Consider the following 19,165-nt stretch of genomic DNA (forward strand, 5'->3'; position numbering starts at 1 on the left):
TGCTGCCACAACCAACCACAACCACAACCACAATTACAACCACAGCCAATCACAACCATAACCACAACCAGTTACAACCATAACCAACTACAACCATAACCACAACCACAATTACAACCATAACCACCCACAACCACAACCAACCACAACCACGATTACAACCACAGCCAATCACAACCATGACCACAACCATAACCACAACCACAGTTACAACCATAACCAACTACAACCACAAACACAACCACGACTACAACCATAGCCAATCACAACCATAACCACAACCAGTTACAACCATAACCAACTACAGCCGCAACCAACCACAATTCCAACCACCGCCAATCACAACCATAACCACAACCACAACCACAAACAAGGACAAGCACGACAACCACCCCACCCCGCCCCTGGGTAGGCACTTGTGTTCTGGAGTTTTCTCTCAGTGCTTTGTGGATGTGACCTGTTCAGCACCCGTCTCTGCCCACCTGCCAGTACTCAGGGATGGGAGGCTTGTCCATGAGCACACTGACCTCGGGCAGGGCCTGCACTCAGACCTGACTGTCTTCTCACTGTCCTTCTCCCTGTTCCTGCCCAGGGACCCCCCCCCCCACCCCACACCCACAGCTGGCTTTGCGTCTCCCCGTCCTCACGATTCCCAGGATCGGCTTTTTCTCTGCAGTTTTACCTTCTCAGAGGCAAATGATGGGACCCTGCGGGGCCCAGACCTTCAAGCCTGGCCCCTGTCCCTTCGGGAGATGTGCCTGCGGTCACGGCTGTGCGGGGCGCAGAACAGCACCCCTCCTTCTCTGGGCAGGGTCTCTGCTGGGCACCACGTGGGTTTTTGCGCCCGCTGGTGGGTGGGCTCCTGGTTAATTTCCGTGGCTGGCGGTCAGGACTGCAGCCTGCACCCCGGGTGCCACAGGCCGCACGTCCTCACCAGCGGGGCCGGCAGGCTTCCTGCCCTTCTGGTGGGTGCGAGCGTGTCTCGAGGTTTTATTTTGTGTTTCCCTGAGGACGTGGGATGCGGAGCGTCTCCAGGTGCTTATTTGCTGTCTGTCTTCAGTGGGGTGTGTTTAGGTCTTCACGCGTTTGTAAGTTGATTTGTTGCTTCTTACTGTTGCGTTGTTCGAGGCCTGGTGTGCTCTGGACACAGTCCTGTGTCGGGCGTGTCGGGTGTGCCTCCTTCTCTTCACCAAGTAGCCTGATCGCCCCTGCCTGGAGCGCCGCACATATACTGCGTATCTCTTTACGTTCTCTGAGTACATCTGTGTTTTATACATAAAAGGGCAAGGTTTCTTTTGTCTCCGAACAACCAATTTTTGCCCCTTTGGGGGTGAAATTGCCACTATTGAGAATGTATGAGTTTATAGGTACCTTATGGGTTTGATGCCGTTAGAAAAGATATCTTTTAAGAATGTGCATTTTCTAACTGCTGCTGCTATTACTAATTAACCTTTGAATTCACCACCATGTTCAAAACACTAAAACTCTTAAGTTTTTAAACTTAATTACTCCATTAACGTGCTTCCTTCGTTTTCTTTTGCCATCTAAACATTGCCATTAAAACCTTCAAAGTTTCAGTAACCTCACATCCAGAGGACACCCCTTCCTCAGTGGGCCTCCCTCAAGTTCATTGAATCTGAAACCCTGTCACTTATTCTTCATTCCTGAGACCGTTTTGTCTTTTTCTTCAGTTTCTTTCCTGAGTTCAGCCCTAACTCTCATTTTCTTTCTTGATGTTTTTTAATCCATTTTTGTTCTGGGTTTCTGATTCCAGGTGTTTTTGTTTGTTTATGTGCTTTAAATACATTTACAAATGTATTTTTGAAGAGATGTGATGTAGTTTGGATTTTGGTCTTCTGTTTCACGCTTGCTTTTTGGAGGGAGAATTTTCATGGGTTGAAATACTTTCATTTGCATTTTCTCTCGAGTTCCTACGGTAGCTTTGTGTGGAGTTTGTCTGTTCTTTTCTACTCCTGGACATTTTATAGGTGGATATGCCAGGTCAGAGGAGCTCTGTTCCGTTGGACCGTGAGGTGTCGTTTCTTTAAAGGTGCTGCTCTCGGTGGGGGTGGGGGGGGGGGAGCCTGCAGCTCCCGAGTCTGCCTACTCCCCGTTCCCTGGGCTGCTCTGGCCGTGAGCCCCCCGTTCCCCCGCAGCCGGGGTGGCCCCAGCTTCTGCTCTGTCTCTGCGACTCCCTCTTGCCGTGGAGAGCCCCCCGGGGGCCCGCTCTGTCCATCCTTGTACCTGCCGTCGTGCAGACACAGGGCCCGTCTCTCTTCTCACAGGTGTGACGAGGTCTGTGGCCTCTGCTCCTCGGTGACGCTGAGAGCCACGGCACGTGTCCTTTCACCGTGGTCCGCGTGGCCTTGTGCTTTGGGAAGATGTGCCTGTCCCTGCACAGTGTTAATTCTGCTCCACGACTCACTACGTGCATGTGGTGCCTGTGCTTTTCATCCCCAGATGGTGTCCTGGCGTCTGTAAACCACCGCAGTCCCCTCCAGGCAATAGAGCCCATCGCAGGGTCTGTCTGCAAAAGACAGAGCTGTGTGCTTTCACCTTTTTCTTCTCAAGAAGGTACGTGACCCTTCACTTCCGTAAAATCCTGAGCTCAAGTTGTGAGATGTGGTTTCCTGGTTATGAGCCGGTCCTTCCCCGGTTCTGTCTTCACTAGAGCCAGCAGGCCTGTCCTTCCACGTCGCTTCCTTGGACGAGAGTGGGGTTCTCAACGTGTGGGTGAGTCGGACGCGCGAGCGCTCGCGCCAGGGTTTGCGTGGTGGTCGGTGGTCTGTGGTCGGGGTGGCAGGGGGAGATGCGTGTGGAGCAGGGGCGACCATGCAGTCAGCTACGGCGGGGAGACCAGGACGAGACGGGCTTGCTGGGGGTGCCTGTGGGAGTGAAAGGGGAGCAGTGTCAGGGCTGGAGATGCACAGGGCATTGACTGGTCACAGAGTGTAGAGGAACAGGTCGAAGAGGGGATTTATAACTTTTAAACGCTAGTCTTTTTTCTGGAGCAATTAAGTTTTTAGTGCCTAATGTAACATGCTGTCTTAATTAGAACTATACTTTGCTTAGACTGTTTCACGATTATTACACATGCTGATATTCATCTTCAGTGTTCTGTTTCAGGTGGTGGTTGAATTAGCAAAGGCAGATACTGCAGGTGCAATAAGTGACTTAGGTAACTATTAAATAAAAACTGATTTTAATCAATGGTTGCTAAAATCAATAAAGATTAAAGATACTGATAACCGCTTTGAAGAATCAGTAATTAGCTGCATGGAAAATGAAAATTAAGTTGTGTATTTTATAACCTGTCGGCTGTTGAACAGGCCCCTGACACCCTTGTCACGGGAGGCCCGTGCGTGTCGTCTGCTCCGTGCTCCCCGAGGGCGTCCCCGAGACACGGTGTCTAAGGCCTGGGTGTGTGTGACCCCCAAGACCTCTGAGACTGGAGCCACCGGGGGGGTGGGGCTCTGCGGCCGGCAGTTTGCTGTCCCGATGCCCTGGGCTCGGGCACTGAGGGGCCGCCCGCCTGCACTTCCTCAGCAGCTCCAGCCGCTTATTTAATGGCCGGCCCCTTCACCTTGTTCGGGCCAGGGGCACTCCCGTAGAGCCAGCCAGAAAATAGGACCAGAGTCACTCTGACTTCTTGAAATGAAGAGGGGCCGGTGCTGTGGACGCCCCTCTCCTGGAGAGAGGACGCGGTGGAAACCGTCCCGAGGGGCCTCTCTTCTCAGCCTCGTCTTCGTGCAAAATCCGCTCTGCTCCCTGTGACCCGGGGCTGCTGTGGGTGTGGGACATTGGGCGGGGCAGGACGTGGCTAGAGGGGCCGGAGGGGGCCTCCCCACCTGCATGGGGAACCGACACGGGCGCCGGAGGTCGCTTACAGGAGAGGGTTTCTGTGGGGCATTGGAGGTTTGTTAAATATTGATTTTTTTCTTTTTTGGCTTAAGTGTACTTCCCTTTTTAAATCAAATCTAAAAATGTAAAGGCTTTTTGATATTGATTCCACCAACCCTCTTCCCCTAAGGCCCTGAACTGCAAATTCTTAATTCATATCCTAAGGCAATTGCAGGAACCTCCCCTGCGTGAGGGATAGGACACTCTTCATCAATCTGCGTTTTTATATTATTTCCTAACACAGATATTTAAGCAATGAAAAATAATTCCAGGCAAATGTAATTGGATTTTGGTTAACTTGTATTAAGAGGAGCATTTATTTCTGGTTTCTCTGTTTGTAGGCTTGCTACCTGGAGGGAGGATAAAGTTGGTGCATAGTGCCGCGATTCAGCTGAGTGACAGGTAGGTCTGTGCCGCCTCCCTGCTCACAAAGCCCTGTTTCCCCCAGGAGGAAATAGTGTGAGGTAAAAGGCACGGCCGGGCTGGCGCTGAAGAACCCTAACTTCTCCCACTGTATTTTTGCTAAATAGTTTATTTGATACTTAGTTTATTATTAACGAATCAAAGTAATAAAATGCAATTGCCAGGTATAGAGCCAGCATTTTTCTTTGATTAAAATATTTTCTATTTTATGAATTGGTACGATTTGACTCTTTTTCATCCAGTTTTAATACAACCCTGAAGTTAAATAGACAAGTTTCAGGAACTAGAAACATTGGTGTGAAAGTTTTATTCAGAAATTAGGTTTCTGTTTTTACTCAAATAACTTAATAGGATGTAAAAATCTTAGATGTATGAATATTGTTTGTGGTATTTATATACTTCATGTTAATTTATTTCCCGAAGATGTCTTTTCTCATCTTTTCACCGCAGTCAGGGCCTAGCTGTCAGCCTGTGATTTACCCTGGAAAACGCTTTGATATTAGCCTGACTTTTCCTCCTCAGACAGAACACCTCTGGGTTGTATCAATGAATTCATACGTGCTTCATGATTGTAAATCACCTGCCATTGATTTCAGTATAATTATGACAAGGAGTGAGTTATGTTTGAAAAAATTCATCTAATACACTGCAGAGCCCGCCACGGGTGGCCCCCTGACCGCTCACTGAATTTCTGTGAGACCATTCTCATCTCCATTATGGCCGTATCACTTCATACCATGCATTTCATTTGTCTTTTAACTATAAATTTCTCCTGTACTTAACTATACGCTCTTTAAAGGAGAGTGTCACCATAGCTGACGTTGGGTTTTCCCCGCTAAAGGAGTGGCAGTGCCTCCCCAGGCCCGGGGGTAACAAACATCCGTCCGGACCGTGCCCACACGTGCCGAGTGGAGCGTGCCCTCCCGGCTGCTTCGTGGTGCCTCTTCCCTCAGGGCCCTGAGTGCAGACAAGTGGCCAGTAGCCGCTGCAGCCGTGGGGTCGGCGTCTGGCGGAGGGAGGCTGGCAGGGGTGGCGGCGAGGGGGCTGAGCTGAGAGGCGGGCCCCCCGGCAGCTGCCTGGCCCGGGGGCTCAGAGCAGGAGCGGCTCCCCAGAGCCCCTCTGCCAGGCCTGAGCCTCCCTCCCTCGGCCCTGGACACGGGCATCCCGGGGAGGAGGGGGACCTTGGGTGCAGTGCCCCTGATGCCTGGGGCAGCAAGGCCTCCCCTGAGAGTGGCCTGGTGGCACGTCTCCTCATCCCCGTGGCTCGGCACACGCGGGAAGCGCTGGGGGGAGCCACGCGGAGTGTGGGCTCGGAGGAGGGACGGCGGTGGGATGGGGGCTGAGATGAGAGTCAGGGAGCCTGCCCCGGGCAGAGGGAGCCCAGAGGGATGAAGATGCCGATGGTTTCAGACCTGCCGGTAGGTTTGCTGTCAAGAGAGGGGTAGAGTCGGCGGCCTGACCCCGAGGCGGGTCCGCTGCGCCTAGGGTTCAGACGGTTCCCTCGAAGGTGACGGGGACTTGTCTCGGAGCTCTACGGAAGGAGGGGTGTGTCTTGTTGCAGTTTAGAGCCGTGAACTTGGCGACAGTGTAGGCTTGGAACAGAGGAGGGGACTCGGGGCCAGCCTCAGGAGCTGTCGTGGGGACGGATGGAGATCAGAGATGAGAGTCTGAACCAGGCGGCACTCGTGGGGACGGAGGGCTGGGCTCAGCAAAGGGCAGGATTGAGCACACCTGGTGGCCGGCTGGTTCTAGGAACCGGGGAGAGCCTGCCTCTCGCCCGATGTCGAGCTCAGCTGAGGGGCACCGTGCAGCTGAGGACCAGGAGGGAGGAGGGGGCCTGGGGGCGGGAGGGGCGGGACCTGGTCGGCCCAGCGTGGAGGTGACCAGGGCAGCGGGCCCCGAGGCGGGGATCTGGGCCGGAGGTAAGAAGAGAGGGGAGAGACTGAGGGGCCAGATCCCCGACCCGGGACTGGGGCAGCGTGGCAGGAGCAGCCCTGGGCCCTGGTTGTTACAATACAAACGCTGTGCAAGGTAAAAAACCAACAACACACTAAATACAGTCTTTTAAAAAAGAGAGGAAAGTGCCAGAATAAAGGTGGAGCTTGAAGTCAGCCTTCAGGCTTTTGGGTGGTGGTGGGGCTGGGAGCTGGCTCCCGTGGGGACCAGGGACGTGTCAGGCCTGCTGGGCAGCGAGCTGGGGCTGACCCCTGCCCGGGACCCTGGGACTCACTGCCCCTCCAGCTGGAGAATCCCAGAAGCCGAGTCGGGGTGTGGTCAGGGGTCCGCAGCTGAGGAGTGAGTGTGGGGCAGACCAGTGCCCAGGGGCTGTCAGCACCGGGACAGCTGCCTACAGGCGGGCAAGTCCACGGCCAGGCTCATGGGGAGAGAGTCACGGACGCTGCCGTGTGAGGGACACCCACCAGGGTACGAGAGAGAATTGTGCTATATCAGAAAGGCATTTCTAGAAATGGAACTGTTGTCTCTGAAATTTAAGTCTGTGAATGAAAGAGTGGATTAGACAGTAGAAGAAAGAATGAGTGAGCAAGGGGACGGGCTGAAGGAACTGTCCAGAGCGTGGTAACCGAAGGGAAAAGGAGCTAGAAGCGCGTCCAGTGGCAGATGGCAGGTGACGGTGTTAAGTGTCACCTCCGCCCTGACAGTTTCAAGACTGCCCATCTGTTCATCTTTGCTGTTTTCCAGCCTTTCCCATAAAGGTTATGAATTTTGGGAGTCCGCACAAACACTGAACGTTAAATTTCTGCCTTCAGACCCTAATCGCTTTGTTGTTGGCACAGACATGGTGAGTAATGGTCTAGATTTCATTCTGTAAGTATCTTTGTTGGAGATAAACTTACTGTTTGCTTTAATCAGAATGTTGATTAAATTGTTTCAAGAATAAGAGCTTTACCCCGCCTGGTTCCCTCCTTACTCTCCCTTCCAGGGCCTCATCAGCCATGGCACCAGACAAGACGTGAGAGTCTCTCCCAGGTTGTTCAGGCCCCAGCAGCAGGGCGTGAGGCCGGTGAAGGTGAACGTGATTGACTTTTCACCGTTTGGAGAACCGATATTCCTGGTAAGAACGCCTGTGTTTTAAGCACCGATTCTTCTGCAGCGTCTGCTGGGATCTACAGCACTCGGGTCTGGCCTCCTAAGTCCCATCCGTGTGGTCAGCACAGCTCATTCCATGAGGCTGTTGTCTGGATGTTCTTCAGACGTTTTATTCTGACGTAATTTTCGGCTTGTAGAAAAGCTACGAGGACGTCACAAAGCATTCCCTCGCCCCCCACCATCCTGAGTGTGCGGTGACACACTTGCCGTGGCCAGGACGCTCCACCGCAGGGGCCGGGTGTTGGTCTCCTGTAGCGCAGGCCCGTCCGAGTCAGTCCTGCTCTCTGCGGGTCTGAGCGCAAGCCCACGACTGTCGCGACAGTGTCCTTTGTGAGCAGCGCCGTGGCCCAGGTCACGCGTCCCGTTCAGTCACTGTGGCTCCTCGCCGCCTTCACCTGGGACCGGCCTCAGCATCGCACAGAGGGCCTGGGCGTCCCCTGTTGAGTCTGGGGACGTCTCCTCACGATCAGATGCGGGCCCTTCCTGACCGTGGGGCCCCTCCTTCCCTGCCCGATCAGCCGGGGCTGGTGGAAGACGCACAGACACTGAGCTGCTGCTGCTTCTCACCCCCGTGTCGGTCGCCAGGCCGGTTCTGTCGCCCTGTCGTTAATTCCATGCGCACTGTTGCTGGTCGGAAGACTGCCTTTCCTCCTTCGTGTGTATTCCTTGTCTAAACGTGGACACGAGGCTTTTCACTGTCCTCAGTGCGTCTCAGATTCGCTGCCTGCATTTATGCCGCTGCTCAGATGGTCCCCCCGGGGGAAGGGGTCCCTGGAGGTGGTTCTGACATCGTTCCGGGAGCCCCTCTTTGCTTTCTGGCACAGGAACCCTCGAGATCAGCCATTTCTCCAGGGAGTCCTGGCTCCTGTTAGGAGAAAAATACCTAGAAACCAAGACCTGGGCAGTCAGAAGTGCTTGTGTACAGGACACGACCTCGAGGTCTCCACTGGTCTCCATCTACTCACCACCCACCAGGTGTTGCACGCACACCCTAGTCCCAGGCTGGCCCAGGGTCCCCTCCACCCTCCCGGCAGTGGGCACCTGGCTCTATTATGCATAAATCTGTTCATTTACTTTACAGGCTTTCGTGATTGCTATATCTTGCCTCTGCTTTTTTTGAAAGATTAAATATGTGAAGAATTAAATATATTGAGTAAAAAGGAATTAAGTTTCCTTTTCCTAGGCTAAAAATTTAGTCTTTTACTACGCCAGCTGAGTTTTGTTTTATGGAAATTTCAATCCAAAAGGAATATAAAGCCATATTATATGTGCAAATGTATGTGATTTTTTAAAAAAGACATCAGTCTTGCCAATCTTAATGTCCTATGCTTGAATCAGCAATATTCAGCTTTGTTAAAAATAAACACCTATTTATATGTTCACTGAATTCACCGATTATTAGCCCTTTTGGGGAGGGGCAGGGGGTACAAAGTGTATCAGAATCTTCAAACGCTCACCTTTGTGATTTGTGAGGACAAGATTTAGTGTTACGATTTTATGTTTGGAAAACAAAATATAAACCAAATATTTTTGCTGTACAACAAAAAAAGCTTGACGTTCTGAAAATTTTCCTTGGCTACTGAGCTTGAGTGAAAAAGAGAAAAGAACTGTGATAAGGTTTCCCCACCTCCCCCAGGCCGGCTGTTCTGACGGGAGCGTCAGGCTGCACCAGCTGACGGCCGAGCAGCCGCTCCTGCAGTGGGACAAGAGCACCAACGGCCGCGCCGTCACTGGCCTGCAGTGGTCCTCCACGAGACCGGCTGTGTTCCTGGTCCAGGACGACACATCCTGTGTGTATATTTGGGACCTCCTGGAGAGCGATTTGGGTCCTGTCGCCAAACAGCCCATCTATCCGGACAGGTAAGTCTGATGAAACTCAGGATGAGCCCTCCTAGGTGATTTTTGCAGAAGCATCACTGATGGTCTTTCTTACTTGATTTATGTATAAGGCCACTACACTTTAAAGTATGGTTATTTATATTTAAATTTAAATATTAGTTTTATATTTATATATTTGAGTAAGATCTTAAAAAACCACTTTAAAGTGTGTTTATTTCATATTTAGTCCAAAATAGTCTAAGGATCAAAGAATTACATTATCTATCGTTTATTTATTTACTTATATTGAGGTAAAATTGATGTAAAACATATTGGTTTCAGGTGCACAACATAATGATGCGAAGTTTGTATATATTGTCAAATGATACGTCTGTCACCTTACATAGTTCCAGAAGTTTTTTCTTGTGATGAGAAGTTTTAATATTTACTCTCATCAACTTTGAAATATGCAACACAGTGATATTAACCATAGTTGCCATGTGTACACTATATCCCACGGCTTGTTCATTTTATAACTGGAAGCTTGTACCCTTCGCCCATTTGGTCCACGCCCCACCCCCTTCCTTTGGCAACACCAGTCTGTTCTCTGTCTGTGAGCCTGTTTTGTGTGTGTGTGTGTGCAGGGTGGAGGTGGGGTTTCACACAGAAGTGAGATCACGCAGTGTTTGTCCTTCTCTGTCTAACTTATTTCACTCAGCATAATGCCCTCAAGGTCCATCCATGTTGTCACAAATGGATTCCCTTTTTCATGGCTGAATAATATTCCACATGTATACGGATATATATATATATATATACACACACACACACATACACACACACATATATATATAAAACATATTCTTTATCCATTCATCCCTTGATGGACACTTAGGTTGTTTCCATGTCTTGGCTCTTGTGAATAATGCTGCAGTGGACATGGGAGTGCAGATATCTCTTCGAGATAGTGGCTTCATTTTCTTAGGATAAATACCCAGGAGTGGAATTGCTAGATTGTATGGTAGTTCTATTTTTAATTCTTGAGAAACCTCCACACTGTTCTCCATTGTGTCTGCACCAATTTACATTCCCACCAACAGTACAGGAGGGCTCCCTTTTCTCCACACCCTCTCCAGCATTTGTTATTTCTTATCTTTTTGATGATGGCCATTCTGCCAGGTGTGAGGTGATAGCTCATTGTGGTTTTGATTTGCATTTCCCTGGTGATTAATGATGTTGAGCATCTTTTCACTTGTCTGTTGGCCATCTGTGTGTCTTCTTTGGAAAAATTTCTATTTAGATCTTCTGCCCATTTTGTAATTGGATTGCTTGGTTTTTTGCTATTGAGTTGTATGAGATCTTTATGTTTTGGTTATTAACCCCCTAACAGATGTATGATTGGCAAGTATTTTCTCCCATTCTGTAGGTTGCCCTTTCATTTTGTTTCTGGTTTCTTTTGCTGTGCAGAAGCTGCTTAGTAGTCCCACCTGTTTGCTTCTGTTGCCTTTGCTTTTGGAGTCAGATCCAACAAAATCATCCCCAGACTGATGTCAAGGAGCTTACCCGCTATGTTTTCAGCGTTTCTCTTCCTCCTGCACCCCCCTGGGAAGGTGGGTAATTGGGAGACTCAGGATCACACGGCGTGTGCTTCTCGATTTCAGGCTGGTGGCCATGACTGTCGTGGGTGAAGCAGAGAGGACCCGCAGTGGCTTCCTGGCCCTGGTGCTGGCCAGAGCCTCAGGCGACGTGGATGTCCAGTACCTGCGGCGGGAGTGGGTGGCCCCGGTGGGCGACGAGCTGCAGAGGCTGCGGCTGCTGCTGCGGGAAGCCCTGTAGGTGGTGGGACGCCGCGAGGAAGCCGTGCAGTGACCCCGACGTTACAGCTGATGGGTGTACATTCGTGTAGATAGAAGGCGTGTGTCTGTCCAGAGTTCATTTTTCAAGAATGTCACTTCAGTATGCCATAAATAAATTACTATTTTTGAATGGAAACAGCATTTTAGTGTGTACTGAACTTCAAAGGCAACAGAGAGCCAGGTAGGATGCTCTTTTCCAAGAATATTTCTGATTTTCAGAGCAGCTTTAAAACATTGTAACATTTATTACTAGATTTTTAAACAACCCAAATAAAAATGTATTTAATGAACAGTTTTCTTAGTCATACGTAAAATGACATATTCACAGGTTTAAATTAAAGGACTGACTCTGCTGAAATGACCTCCCACCTGTGTTTCTTTAATACTCTGTTGGACTTCTGCTGGTAATGTTGGGATGTCTGTTCAGACACATTTGCACTATGCTTTATTATTAAAAATTAGTTTTGTGTAAAGATGATGCAAATATATAAATTCTCTTAATTGTACAGTTATAGGGATTTAAGGGCAGGAGAATTCTGGGGTGATGGCCTTTGCCTACACCCAGTGTCACTGACACAGTGACAGGTGAGCGTTCAGTCGGGGGCAGGTTGGTTCTCTCTGGGCCACATGTGGCTGCTGCTTCGCCAGCGATGGGGCACTTTCACCCCAGAACTGGGACCAGGCAGGGAACAGTCAGGCTCCTGGGGCCTGGGGCCCCCTCAGCAGGCCAGCACCCGGCGCCGGTCACCGAGTTTCTCATGAATCCCTAAACTTCCCATCGTCCTCTTAGGATGCTGTGCCCTGCCTGCCCTGCTGCCCAGATCCCGCCAAGGACCAGGACCCGGGGGACGCGACCTGCGGGCTGGGAGGTGTCGGGCCCTGACCGCCCACCGTGGGGTCCACGCGGGCCCCCTGTGCTCGCCTCCTGCCCCACTGGAGCCCGGCGCCCGGCACGCCTCGTGTCCAGCGCCGTGGGGGGAAGAGGGCTCGGGCGGTGTCGGGGGTCTGGGCGCTCACCTGGACGGTGTCCAGTGGGTGCCTCCCATGGGTGACCTTCGTGGGAGCCCCTCGTGGCCGCTCCCCACCCCAGCGGCTCCCTGGGGGTTTCTCGCGGGTCCAGTCCGGGGTCCCCTCCGCCCAGGTTTGGGCTCCGTCCTCGGGACACGCGGACCAGCCCGCCGAGGCCTTTGCTCCTTCCGCGCAACCGGTCCCGGGAAACAGCAAACGAGAGCGTCGTGTCGTGTCATGTCGTGTCGTGTCAATTCCCAGGGAACCAACAGAGTCTGAAACGAGTGGAAGTGAACAGTGCAAAGCAGAGGCCAGAGAGGGCGACCCCCGTGCAGGCGACGCTCCCCAGCCCCACATCCAGCTCCCCGCCCCCCCTCCCCCCAGAGACCGGGACCTGGTCGCGTGGACCGCCACACGGGACCCCCCCCCCACCCCGGAGCCCCGGACTCCGCTCCACTACCCGGGTCAGCAGCAGCCTCCCGCAAGGCCAGCTCCACTGGGCTGTGCGAACTGGGCTGAGCCGAACTGACCGGAACCTCTAAATCCATCGGGATTATTTAATTTATGTACAGTGGTTAGAATAGAAGAATTCTCTTAAATATGATGGTACCATCTTAAAATTATAAAATGAGATATTACCGGTTTTTTTTAAATTGGAGTAAAATTGCTTTACGATGTTGTGTTAGTTTCTGCTGTACAATGAAATGAATCAGCTATATGTCTACATATATCCCCTCCCTCTTGCACCTCCCTCCCCCCCTTTCCGCCCCATGTAGGTCATCACAGAGCACTGAGCTGAGCTCCCTGTGCTATACAGCAGGTTCCCACTAGCTACCTATTTTACACATGGTAGTGTGTATATGTCAATCCTGAAGTCCCAATTCATCCCACCCTCCCCTTCCCCCGCTGTGTCCACATGTCCGTTCTCTACGTCTACATCTCTATTCCTGCCCCACAAATAGGTTCATCTGTACCATTTTTCTAGATTCCACATATATGCATTAATATACGGTATTTGTTTTTCTCTTTCTGGCTTACTTCACTCTGTATGACAGTCTCTAGGTCCATCCACATCTCTACAGATGACCCAATTTCATTCCTCTTTATGTCTGAGTAATATTCCATTGTATATATGTACCACATCTTCTTTATCCATTTATCTGTCGTTAGACATTTAGGTTGTTTCCATGTCCTGACTATTGTAAATAGTGCTGAAATGAAGATTGGGGTACATGTGTCCTTTTGAATTATGGTTTTCTCAGGGTATATGCCCAGTAGTGGGATTGCTGGGTCATATGGTAGTTCTATTTTTAGTTTTTTAAGGAACCTCCATACTGTTCTCCATAGTGACTGTATCAGTTTACATTCCCACCAACAGTGCAAAAGGGTTCCCTTTTCTCCACACCCTCTCCAGCATTTATTGTTTGTAGATTTTTTTGATGATGGCCATTCTGACCGATGTGAGGTGATACCTCATTGTAGTTTTGATTTGCATTTCTCTAATGATTAATGATGTTGAGCATCTTTTCATGTGCCTCTTGGCCATCTGTATGTCTTCTTTGGAGAAATGTCTATTTAGGTCTTCCACCCATTTTTTAATTGGGTTGTTTGTTTTTTTCATATTGAGCTCATGAGCTGTTTGTATATTTTGGAGATTAATCCTTTGTCCATTGCTTCATTTGCAAATATTTTCTCCCATTCTGACGGTTGTCTTTTCGTCTTGTTTATGGTTTCCTTTGCTGTGCAAAAGCTTTTAAGTTTCATTAGGTCCCATTTGTTTATTTTTGTTTTTATTTTCGTTACTCTAGGAGGTGGGTCAAAAAAGATCTTGCTGTGGTTTATGTCAAAGAGTGTTTTTCCTATGATTTCCTCTAAGAGTTTTATAGTGTCCGGTCTTACATTTAAGTCTTTAATCCATTTGGAGTTTATTTTTGTGTATGGTGTTAGGGAGTGTTCTAATTTCATTCTTGTACATGTAGCTGTTCAGCTTTCCCAGAACCACTTATTGAAGAGGCTGTCTTTGCTCCATTGTATGTTCTTGCCTCCTTTGTCATAGATTAGTTGACCATAGGTGCGTTGGTTTATCTCTGGGCTTTCTATCCTGTACCATTGATCTATATTTCTGTTTTTGTGACAATACCATAATGTCTTGATTACTGTAGCTTTGTAGTGTAGTTTGCAGTCAGGGAGCCTGATTCCTCCAGCTCTGTTTTTCTTTCTCAAGATTGCTTTGGCTATTCAGGGTCTTTTGTGTCTCCATACAAATTTTAAGATTTTTTGTTCCAATTCTGTGAAGAATGCCATTGGTAGTTTGATAAGGATTGCACTGAATCTGTAGATTGCTTTGGGTAGTATAGTCATTTTCACAATATTGATTCTTCCAATCCAAGAACATGGTATAATATATTTCTCCATCTGTTTATGTCATCTTTGATTTCTGTCATCAGTGTTTTATAGTTTTCTAAGTACAAGTCTTTTACCTCCTTAGGTAGGTTTATTCCTAGGTATTTTATTCGTTTTGTTGTGATGGTAAATGGGATTGTTTCCTTGATTTCTCTTTCTGATTTTTCATTGTTAGTGTATAGGAATGCAAGAGATTTCTGTGCATTAATTTTGTATCCTGCAACCTTACCAAATTTATTGATTAGTTCTAGTAGTTTTCTGGTGGCATCTTTAGGATTTTCTATGTATAGTATCATTTCATCTGCAGTGACAGTTTTACTTCTTCTTTTCCAATTTGCATTCCCTTTATTTCTTTTTCTGCTGATTGCTGTGGCTAGAACTTCCAAAACTTTGAATAAGAGTAGTGAGAGTGGACATCCTTGTCTTGTTCCTGATCTTCGTGGAAATGCTTTCAGTTTTTCAACATTGAGTTTGATGTTTGCTGTGGGTTTGTCGTATATGGCCTTTATTATGTTGAGGTAGGTTTCCTCTATGCCCATTTTCTGGAGAGAGTTTTTATCATAAATGGGTGTTGAATTTTGTCAAAAGCTTTTTCTGCAGCTATTGAGATGATCATATGATTTTTATTCCTTAATTTGTTAATATGGTGTTTCACATTGATTGATTTGCATATATTGAAGAATCCTTGCATCCCTGGGATAAATCCCACTTGATCATGGTGTATGATCCTTTTAATGTGTTGTTGGATTCTGTTTGCTAGTATTTTGTTGAGGATTTTTGCATCTATGTTCATCAGTGATATTGGTCCATAATTTTCTTTTTTGTGACATCTTTGTCTGGTTTTGGTATCAGAGTGATGGTCACTTTGTAGAATGAATTTGGGAGTGTTCCTCCCTCTGCAATTTTTTGGAAGAGTTTGAGAAGGATCGGTATTGTCTCTAAATGTTTGATAGAATTTGAATGTGAATGTGAAGTCATCTGTTCCTGGACTTTTGTTTATTGGAAGATTTTAAATTACAGTTTCAATTTCATTACTTGTGATAAATCTGTTTATATTTTCTAATTCTTCCTGGCTCAGTCTTGGAAAATTGTACCTTCCCAAGAATATTGGCATATAGTTGTTTGTAGTAGTCTCTTATAATCCTATGTATTTCTGCGGTGTCAGTTGTGATTTCTCTTTTTTCATTTCTAATTTTACTGATTTGTGTCCTCTCTCTTTCTTTCTTGATGAGTCTGGCTAAAGGTTTATCAATTTTGTTTATCTTCTCAAAGAACCAAGTTTTAGTTTTATTGATCTTTGCTATTGTTTTCTTCATTTCTATTTCATTTATTTCTGCTCTGATATTTATGATTTCTTTCCTTCTACTGACTGGGTTTTCTTTGTTTCTTGTTCTCTAGTTGCTTTAGGTGTAAGGTTAGATTGTTTATTTGAGATTTTTCTTGTTTCTTGAGGTGAGATTGAATTGCTATAAGCTTCCCTCTTAGAACTGCTTTTGCTGCATCCCATAGGTTTTGGGTCGTCGTGTTTTTGTTGTCATTTGTTTCTATGTATTTTTTTAAAAATTTCTTCTTCGATTTCTTCAGTGATACCTTGGTTATTTAGTAGTGCACTCTTTAGCCTCCATGTATTTGTGTTTTTTACAGTTTTTTTCCTGTAATTGATTTCCAATCTCATAGCATTGTGATCAGAAAAGATGCTTGATACAATTTTAATTCTCTTAAAATTTCTGAGGCTTGATTTGTGACCCAAGATGTGATCTTTCCTGGAGAATGTTCCATGGGCACTTGAGAAGAAAGTGTATTCTGCCACTTTTGGGTGGAATGTCCTATAAATATCAACTAAATCTATCTGGTCTGTTGTGTCATTTAAAGCTTGTGTTTCCTTATTTATTTTCTATTTGGATGATCTGTCCATTGGTGTAAGTGGGGTGTTAAAGTCCCCTACTGTTATTGTGTTACTGTCAATTTCCCCTTTTATAGCTGTTAGCCTTTGCCTTATGTATTGAGGCGCTCCTATGTCTGGTGTGTAAGTATTTATAATTGTTATATCTTCTTCTTGGATTGATCCCTTGATCATTACATAATGTCCTTCCTTATCTCTTGTAACAATCTTTATTTTAAAGTCTATTTTATCTGATAGGAGTATTGCTACTCCATCTTTCTTTTGATTTCCATTTGCATGGAATATCTTTTTCCATCCCTTCACTTTCAGTCTGTATGTGTCCCTAGGTCTGAAGTGGGTCTCTTGTAGACAGCATATATATGGGTCTTGTTTTTGTATCCATTCAGCCAGTCTGTGTCTTTTGGTTGGAGCATTTAATCCATTTACATTCAACGTGATTATCAATATGTACATTCCTATTACCATTTTCTTAATTGTTTTGGGCTTGTTTTTGTGGGTCTTTTTCTTCTCTTGTGTTTCCTGCCTAGAGAAGTTTCTTTAGCATTTGTTGTAATGCTAAAGGTTTGGTGGTGCTGAATTCTGTTAGCTTTTGCTTGTCTGTAAAGCTTTTGATCTCTCCATCGAATCTAAATGAGAGCCTTGCTGGGTAATTTTGGTTGTACGTTTTTCTCTTTCATCACTTTAAGTATATCCTGCCACTCCCTTCTAGCCTGCAGTTTCTGCTGAAAAATCAGCTGATAACCTTATGGGGATTCCTTTGTATGTTATTTTTTGCTTTTACCTTGCTGCTTTTAGTATTTTTTTTTTGAATTTAATTTTTGTTAGTTTGATTAATATGTGTCTTGTGTTTCTCCTAGTGTTTCTCCTGTATGGGACTCCCTGTGCTTCTTGGACTTGGGTGACTATTTCCTTTCCCATGTTAGGGAAGTTTTCCACTATAATCTCTTCAAATCTCTTTCTTTTTCTCTTCTTCTTCTGGGACCCCTATAATTCAAATGTTGGTGCATTTAGTGTTGTCCCAGAGGTCTCTGAGATTGTCTTCAATTGTTTTCATTCTTTTTTCTTTATTCTGCTCCTCAGCAGTTATTTCCACCATTCTGTCTTCCAGCTCACTTATTCATTCTTCTGCCTCAGTTATTCTGTTATTTATTCCTTCTGGTATATTTTTCATCTCAGTTATTGTGTTGTTTATCTCTGTTTGTTTGTTCTTTAGTTCTTCTAGATCTTTGTTAAACATTTCTTACATTTTCTCAATCTGTGCCTGCATTCTATTTCCGAGATTCTGGATCACCTTTACTATCATTACTCTGAATTCTTTTTCAGGTAGGTTGCCTATTTCCTCTTCATTTATTTGGTCTTGTAGGTTTTTACCTTGTTCCTTCATCTGTGACATATTTTTTTGTCACCTTATTTATTTATTTATTTACTTTGATGGGTGGGATTGTGTTCCTATTTTACTGGTTGTTTGGCCTGAGGGGTCCAGCACTGGAGTTAGGTTAGAAAGAATTTAAAAAATAAGAATATAGATGAAACAACAACCAGAAGGTAAAACAGACCTACAGTAGTAAAGAAGAAGAGAAAAAAAAAAAGCTGGACAAGGCCTTGGCTGTGGGGGTGGGGCTTAGGAAGGGGCGGGGTTTAGGTGGTGGGTGGGGCCTATGCTTAGGACCCACAGGGCGGGAAAAGGCTCTAGGGGGGTGAGGGGTGTGGCTTAGGTGGAGCAGGAGGGGCTGCAGCAGAAGGGGCCCAGGTGTGCCTCTGGCCCTGGAGGGCAGAGGACCAGGTCCAGGACCCCAGCAGGCTCACTGGGCCTGAGTGGGCGGGGGAAATGCTAGGCACATTCCCCCATTCCCTGATCCTAGAGGGCCCCTCCCCATTGGCCTCTCTTCTTCTTCTCCTCCCTCCCTCCCTCCCATGCCCCTAGGACCCATGAGGCTGGATGGGGCCCTGGAGAATGGAGGACCAGGCTGGGAGCCCAGCAGGCTTCCTGGGGCCCAAGTGGGTGGGGGGAAATGCCTGCCATGCCTCCCCTGATCCTCTGGTCCTGGAGGGTCCCCCCACCACCATCTGCCTCTCCTTGTCTTCCCCCCTCCTCCCTCCCTCTCTCCCAGCCCTTAGGACCCACAAGGCTGGAGGGGGCCCCGGAGAATGGAGGACCAGGACCAGGAGCCCAGTGGGCAGGGGACCTGCCTGGGAGCCCAGCAGGCCTCCCAGGCCTGATTGGGCAGGGGAGACACTAGCTGCGCTCCCCCCGATCCTCCGAGCCCCTGAGGGTCCCTCTAGGCGTGGGAACCCCTCCCCCTCCCAGCCACCCCTCAGGCGCGCTGGTCCTGTCTGGCCTCCACTTCTCCTCCCCCATCAATCCCCCTTCGTCCTACCCGGTCGCTCGAGGGTTCCTCCCATCTCCTTGGGCTTCGAGGTCCCACACTAGTGTCCGGCAGGCACCCTAGTTGTGGGGAGACACAAACTCCGCATCCTCGCCTGCCATCATCGTGACTCTACCCCCAGTTTTACTTGAATAAAGACGTAACCTATCATGCGTCAAGGATATTATATATTATTTTAAAATTGGGTTTATTTCTGAAATTATAAAAAGTAATATGTGCATATTGAAGATAATTGAGAATTGCATTAAAAATATAAGAAAAAGATAATTGTACTTGGACCACCCAGAAGGAAATACTCTTTAGTATTATTACATTTATGCCCAGTGTCTTTTTTTTTTTTTGCACTTTTTAAACAGCTT

At 47.5% G+C, this 19,165-nt stretch overlaps 1 protein-coding gene across 5 annotated transcripts in view; it reads left to right on the forward strand.

The window, feature by feature from the left end:
* The window catches only part of DYNC2I1 (dynein 2 intermediate chain 1), a 48,466-nt gene extending 37,225 nt beyond the window's left edge, over positions 1 to 11,241 (forward strand). For all 5 annotated transcript variants that reach the window (XM_068549781.1, XM_068549783.1, XM_068549784.1 and 2 more), the window contains 8 exons: positions 2,461 to 2,574; positions 2,672 to 2,733; positions 3,127 to 3,178; positions 4,242 to 4,302; positions 7,024 to 7,123; positions 7,265 to 7,396; positions 9,068 to 9,291; positions 10,911 to 11,241. In XM_068549781.1, coding sequence (XP_068405882.1) covers positions 2,461 to 2,574; positions 2,672 to 2,733; positions 3,127 to 3,178; positions 4,242 to 4,302; positions 7,024 to 7,123; positions 7,265 to 7,396; positions 9,068 to 9,291; positions 10,911 to 11,085 — 920 coding nt within the window. In that variant the 3' untranslated portion in view covers positions 11,086 to 11,241. The remainder of the gene's footprint in view (positions 1 to 2,460; positions 2,575 to 2,671; positions 2,734 to 3,126; positions 3,179 to 4,241; positions 4,303 to 7,023; positions 7,124 to 7,264; positions 7,397 to 9,067; positions 9,292 to 10,910) is intronic.
* The last annotated feature ends 7,924 nt before the right edge of the window (positions 11,242 to 19,165 follow it).

Source organism: Eschrichtius robustus, chromosome 8 (genome assembly GCF_028021215.1).
Source record: "Eschrichtius robustus isolate mEscRob2 chromosome 8, mEscRob2.pri, whole genome shotgun sequence".
Classification (NCBI taxonomy): domain Eukaryota; kingdom Metazoa; phylum Chordata; class Mammalia; order Artiodactyla; family Eschrichtiidae; genus Eschrichtius; species Eschrichtius robustus.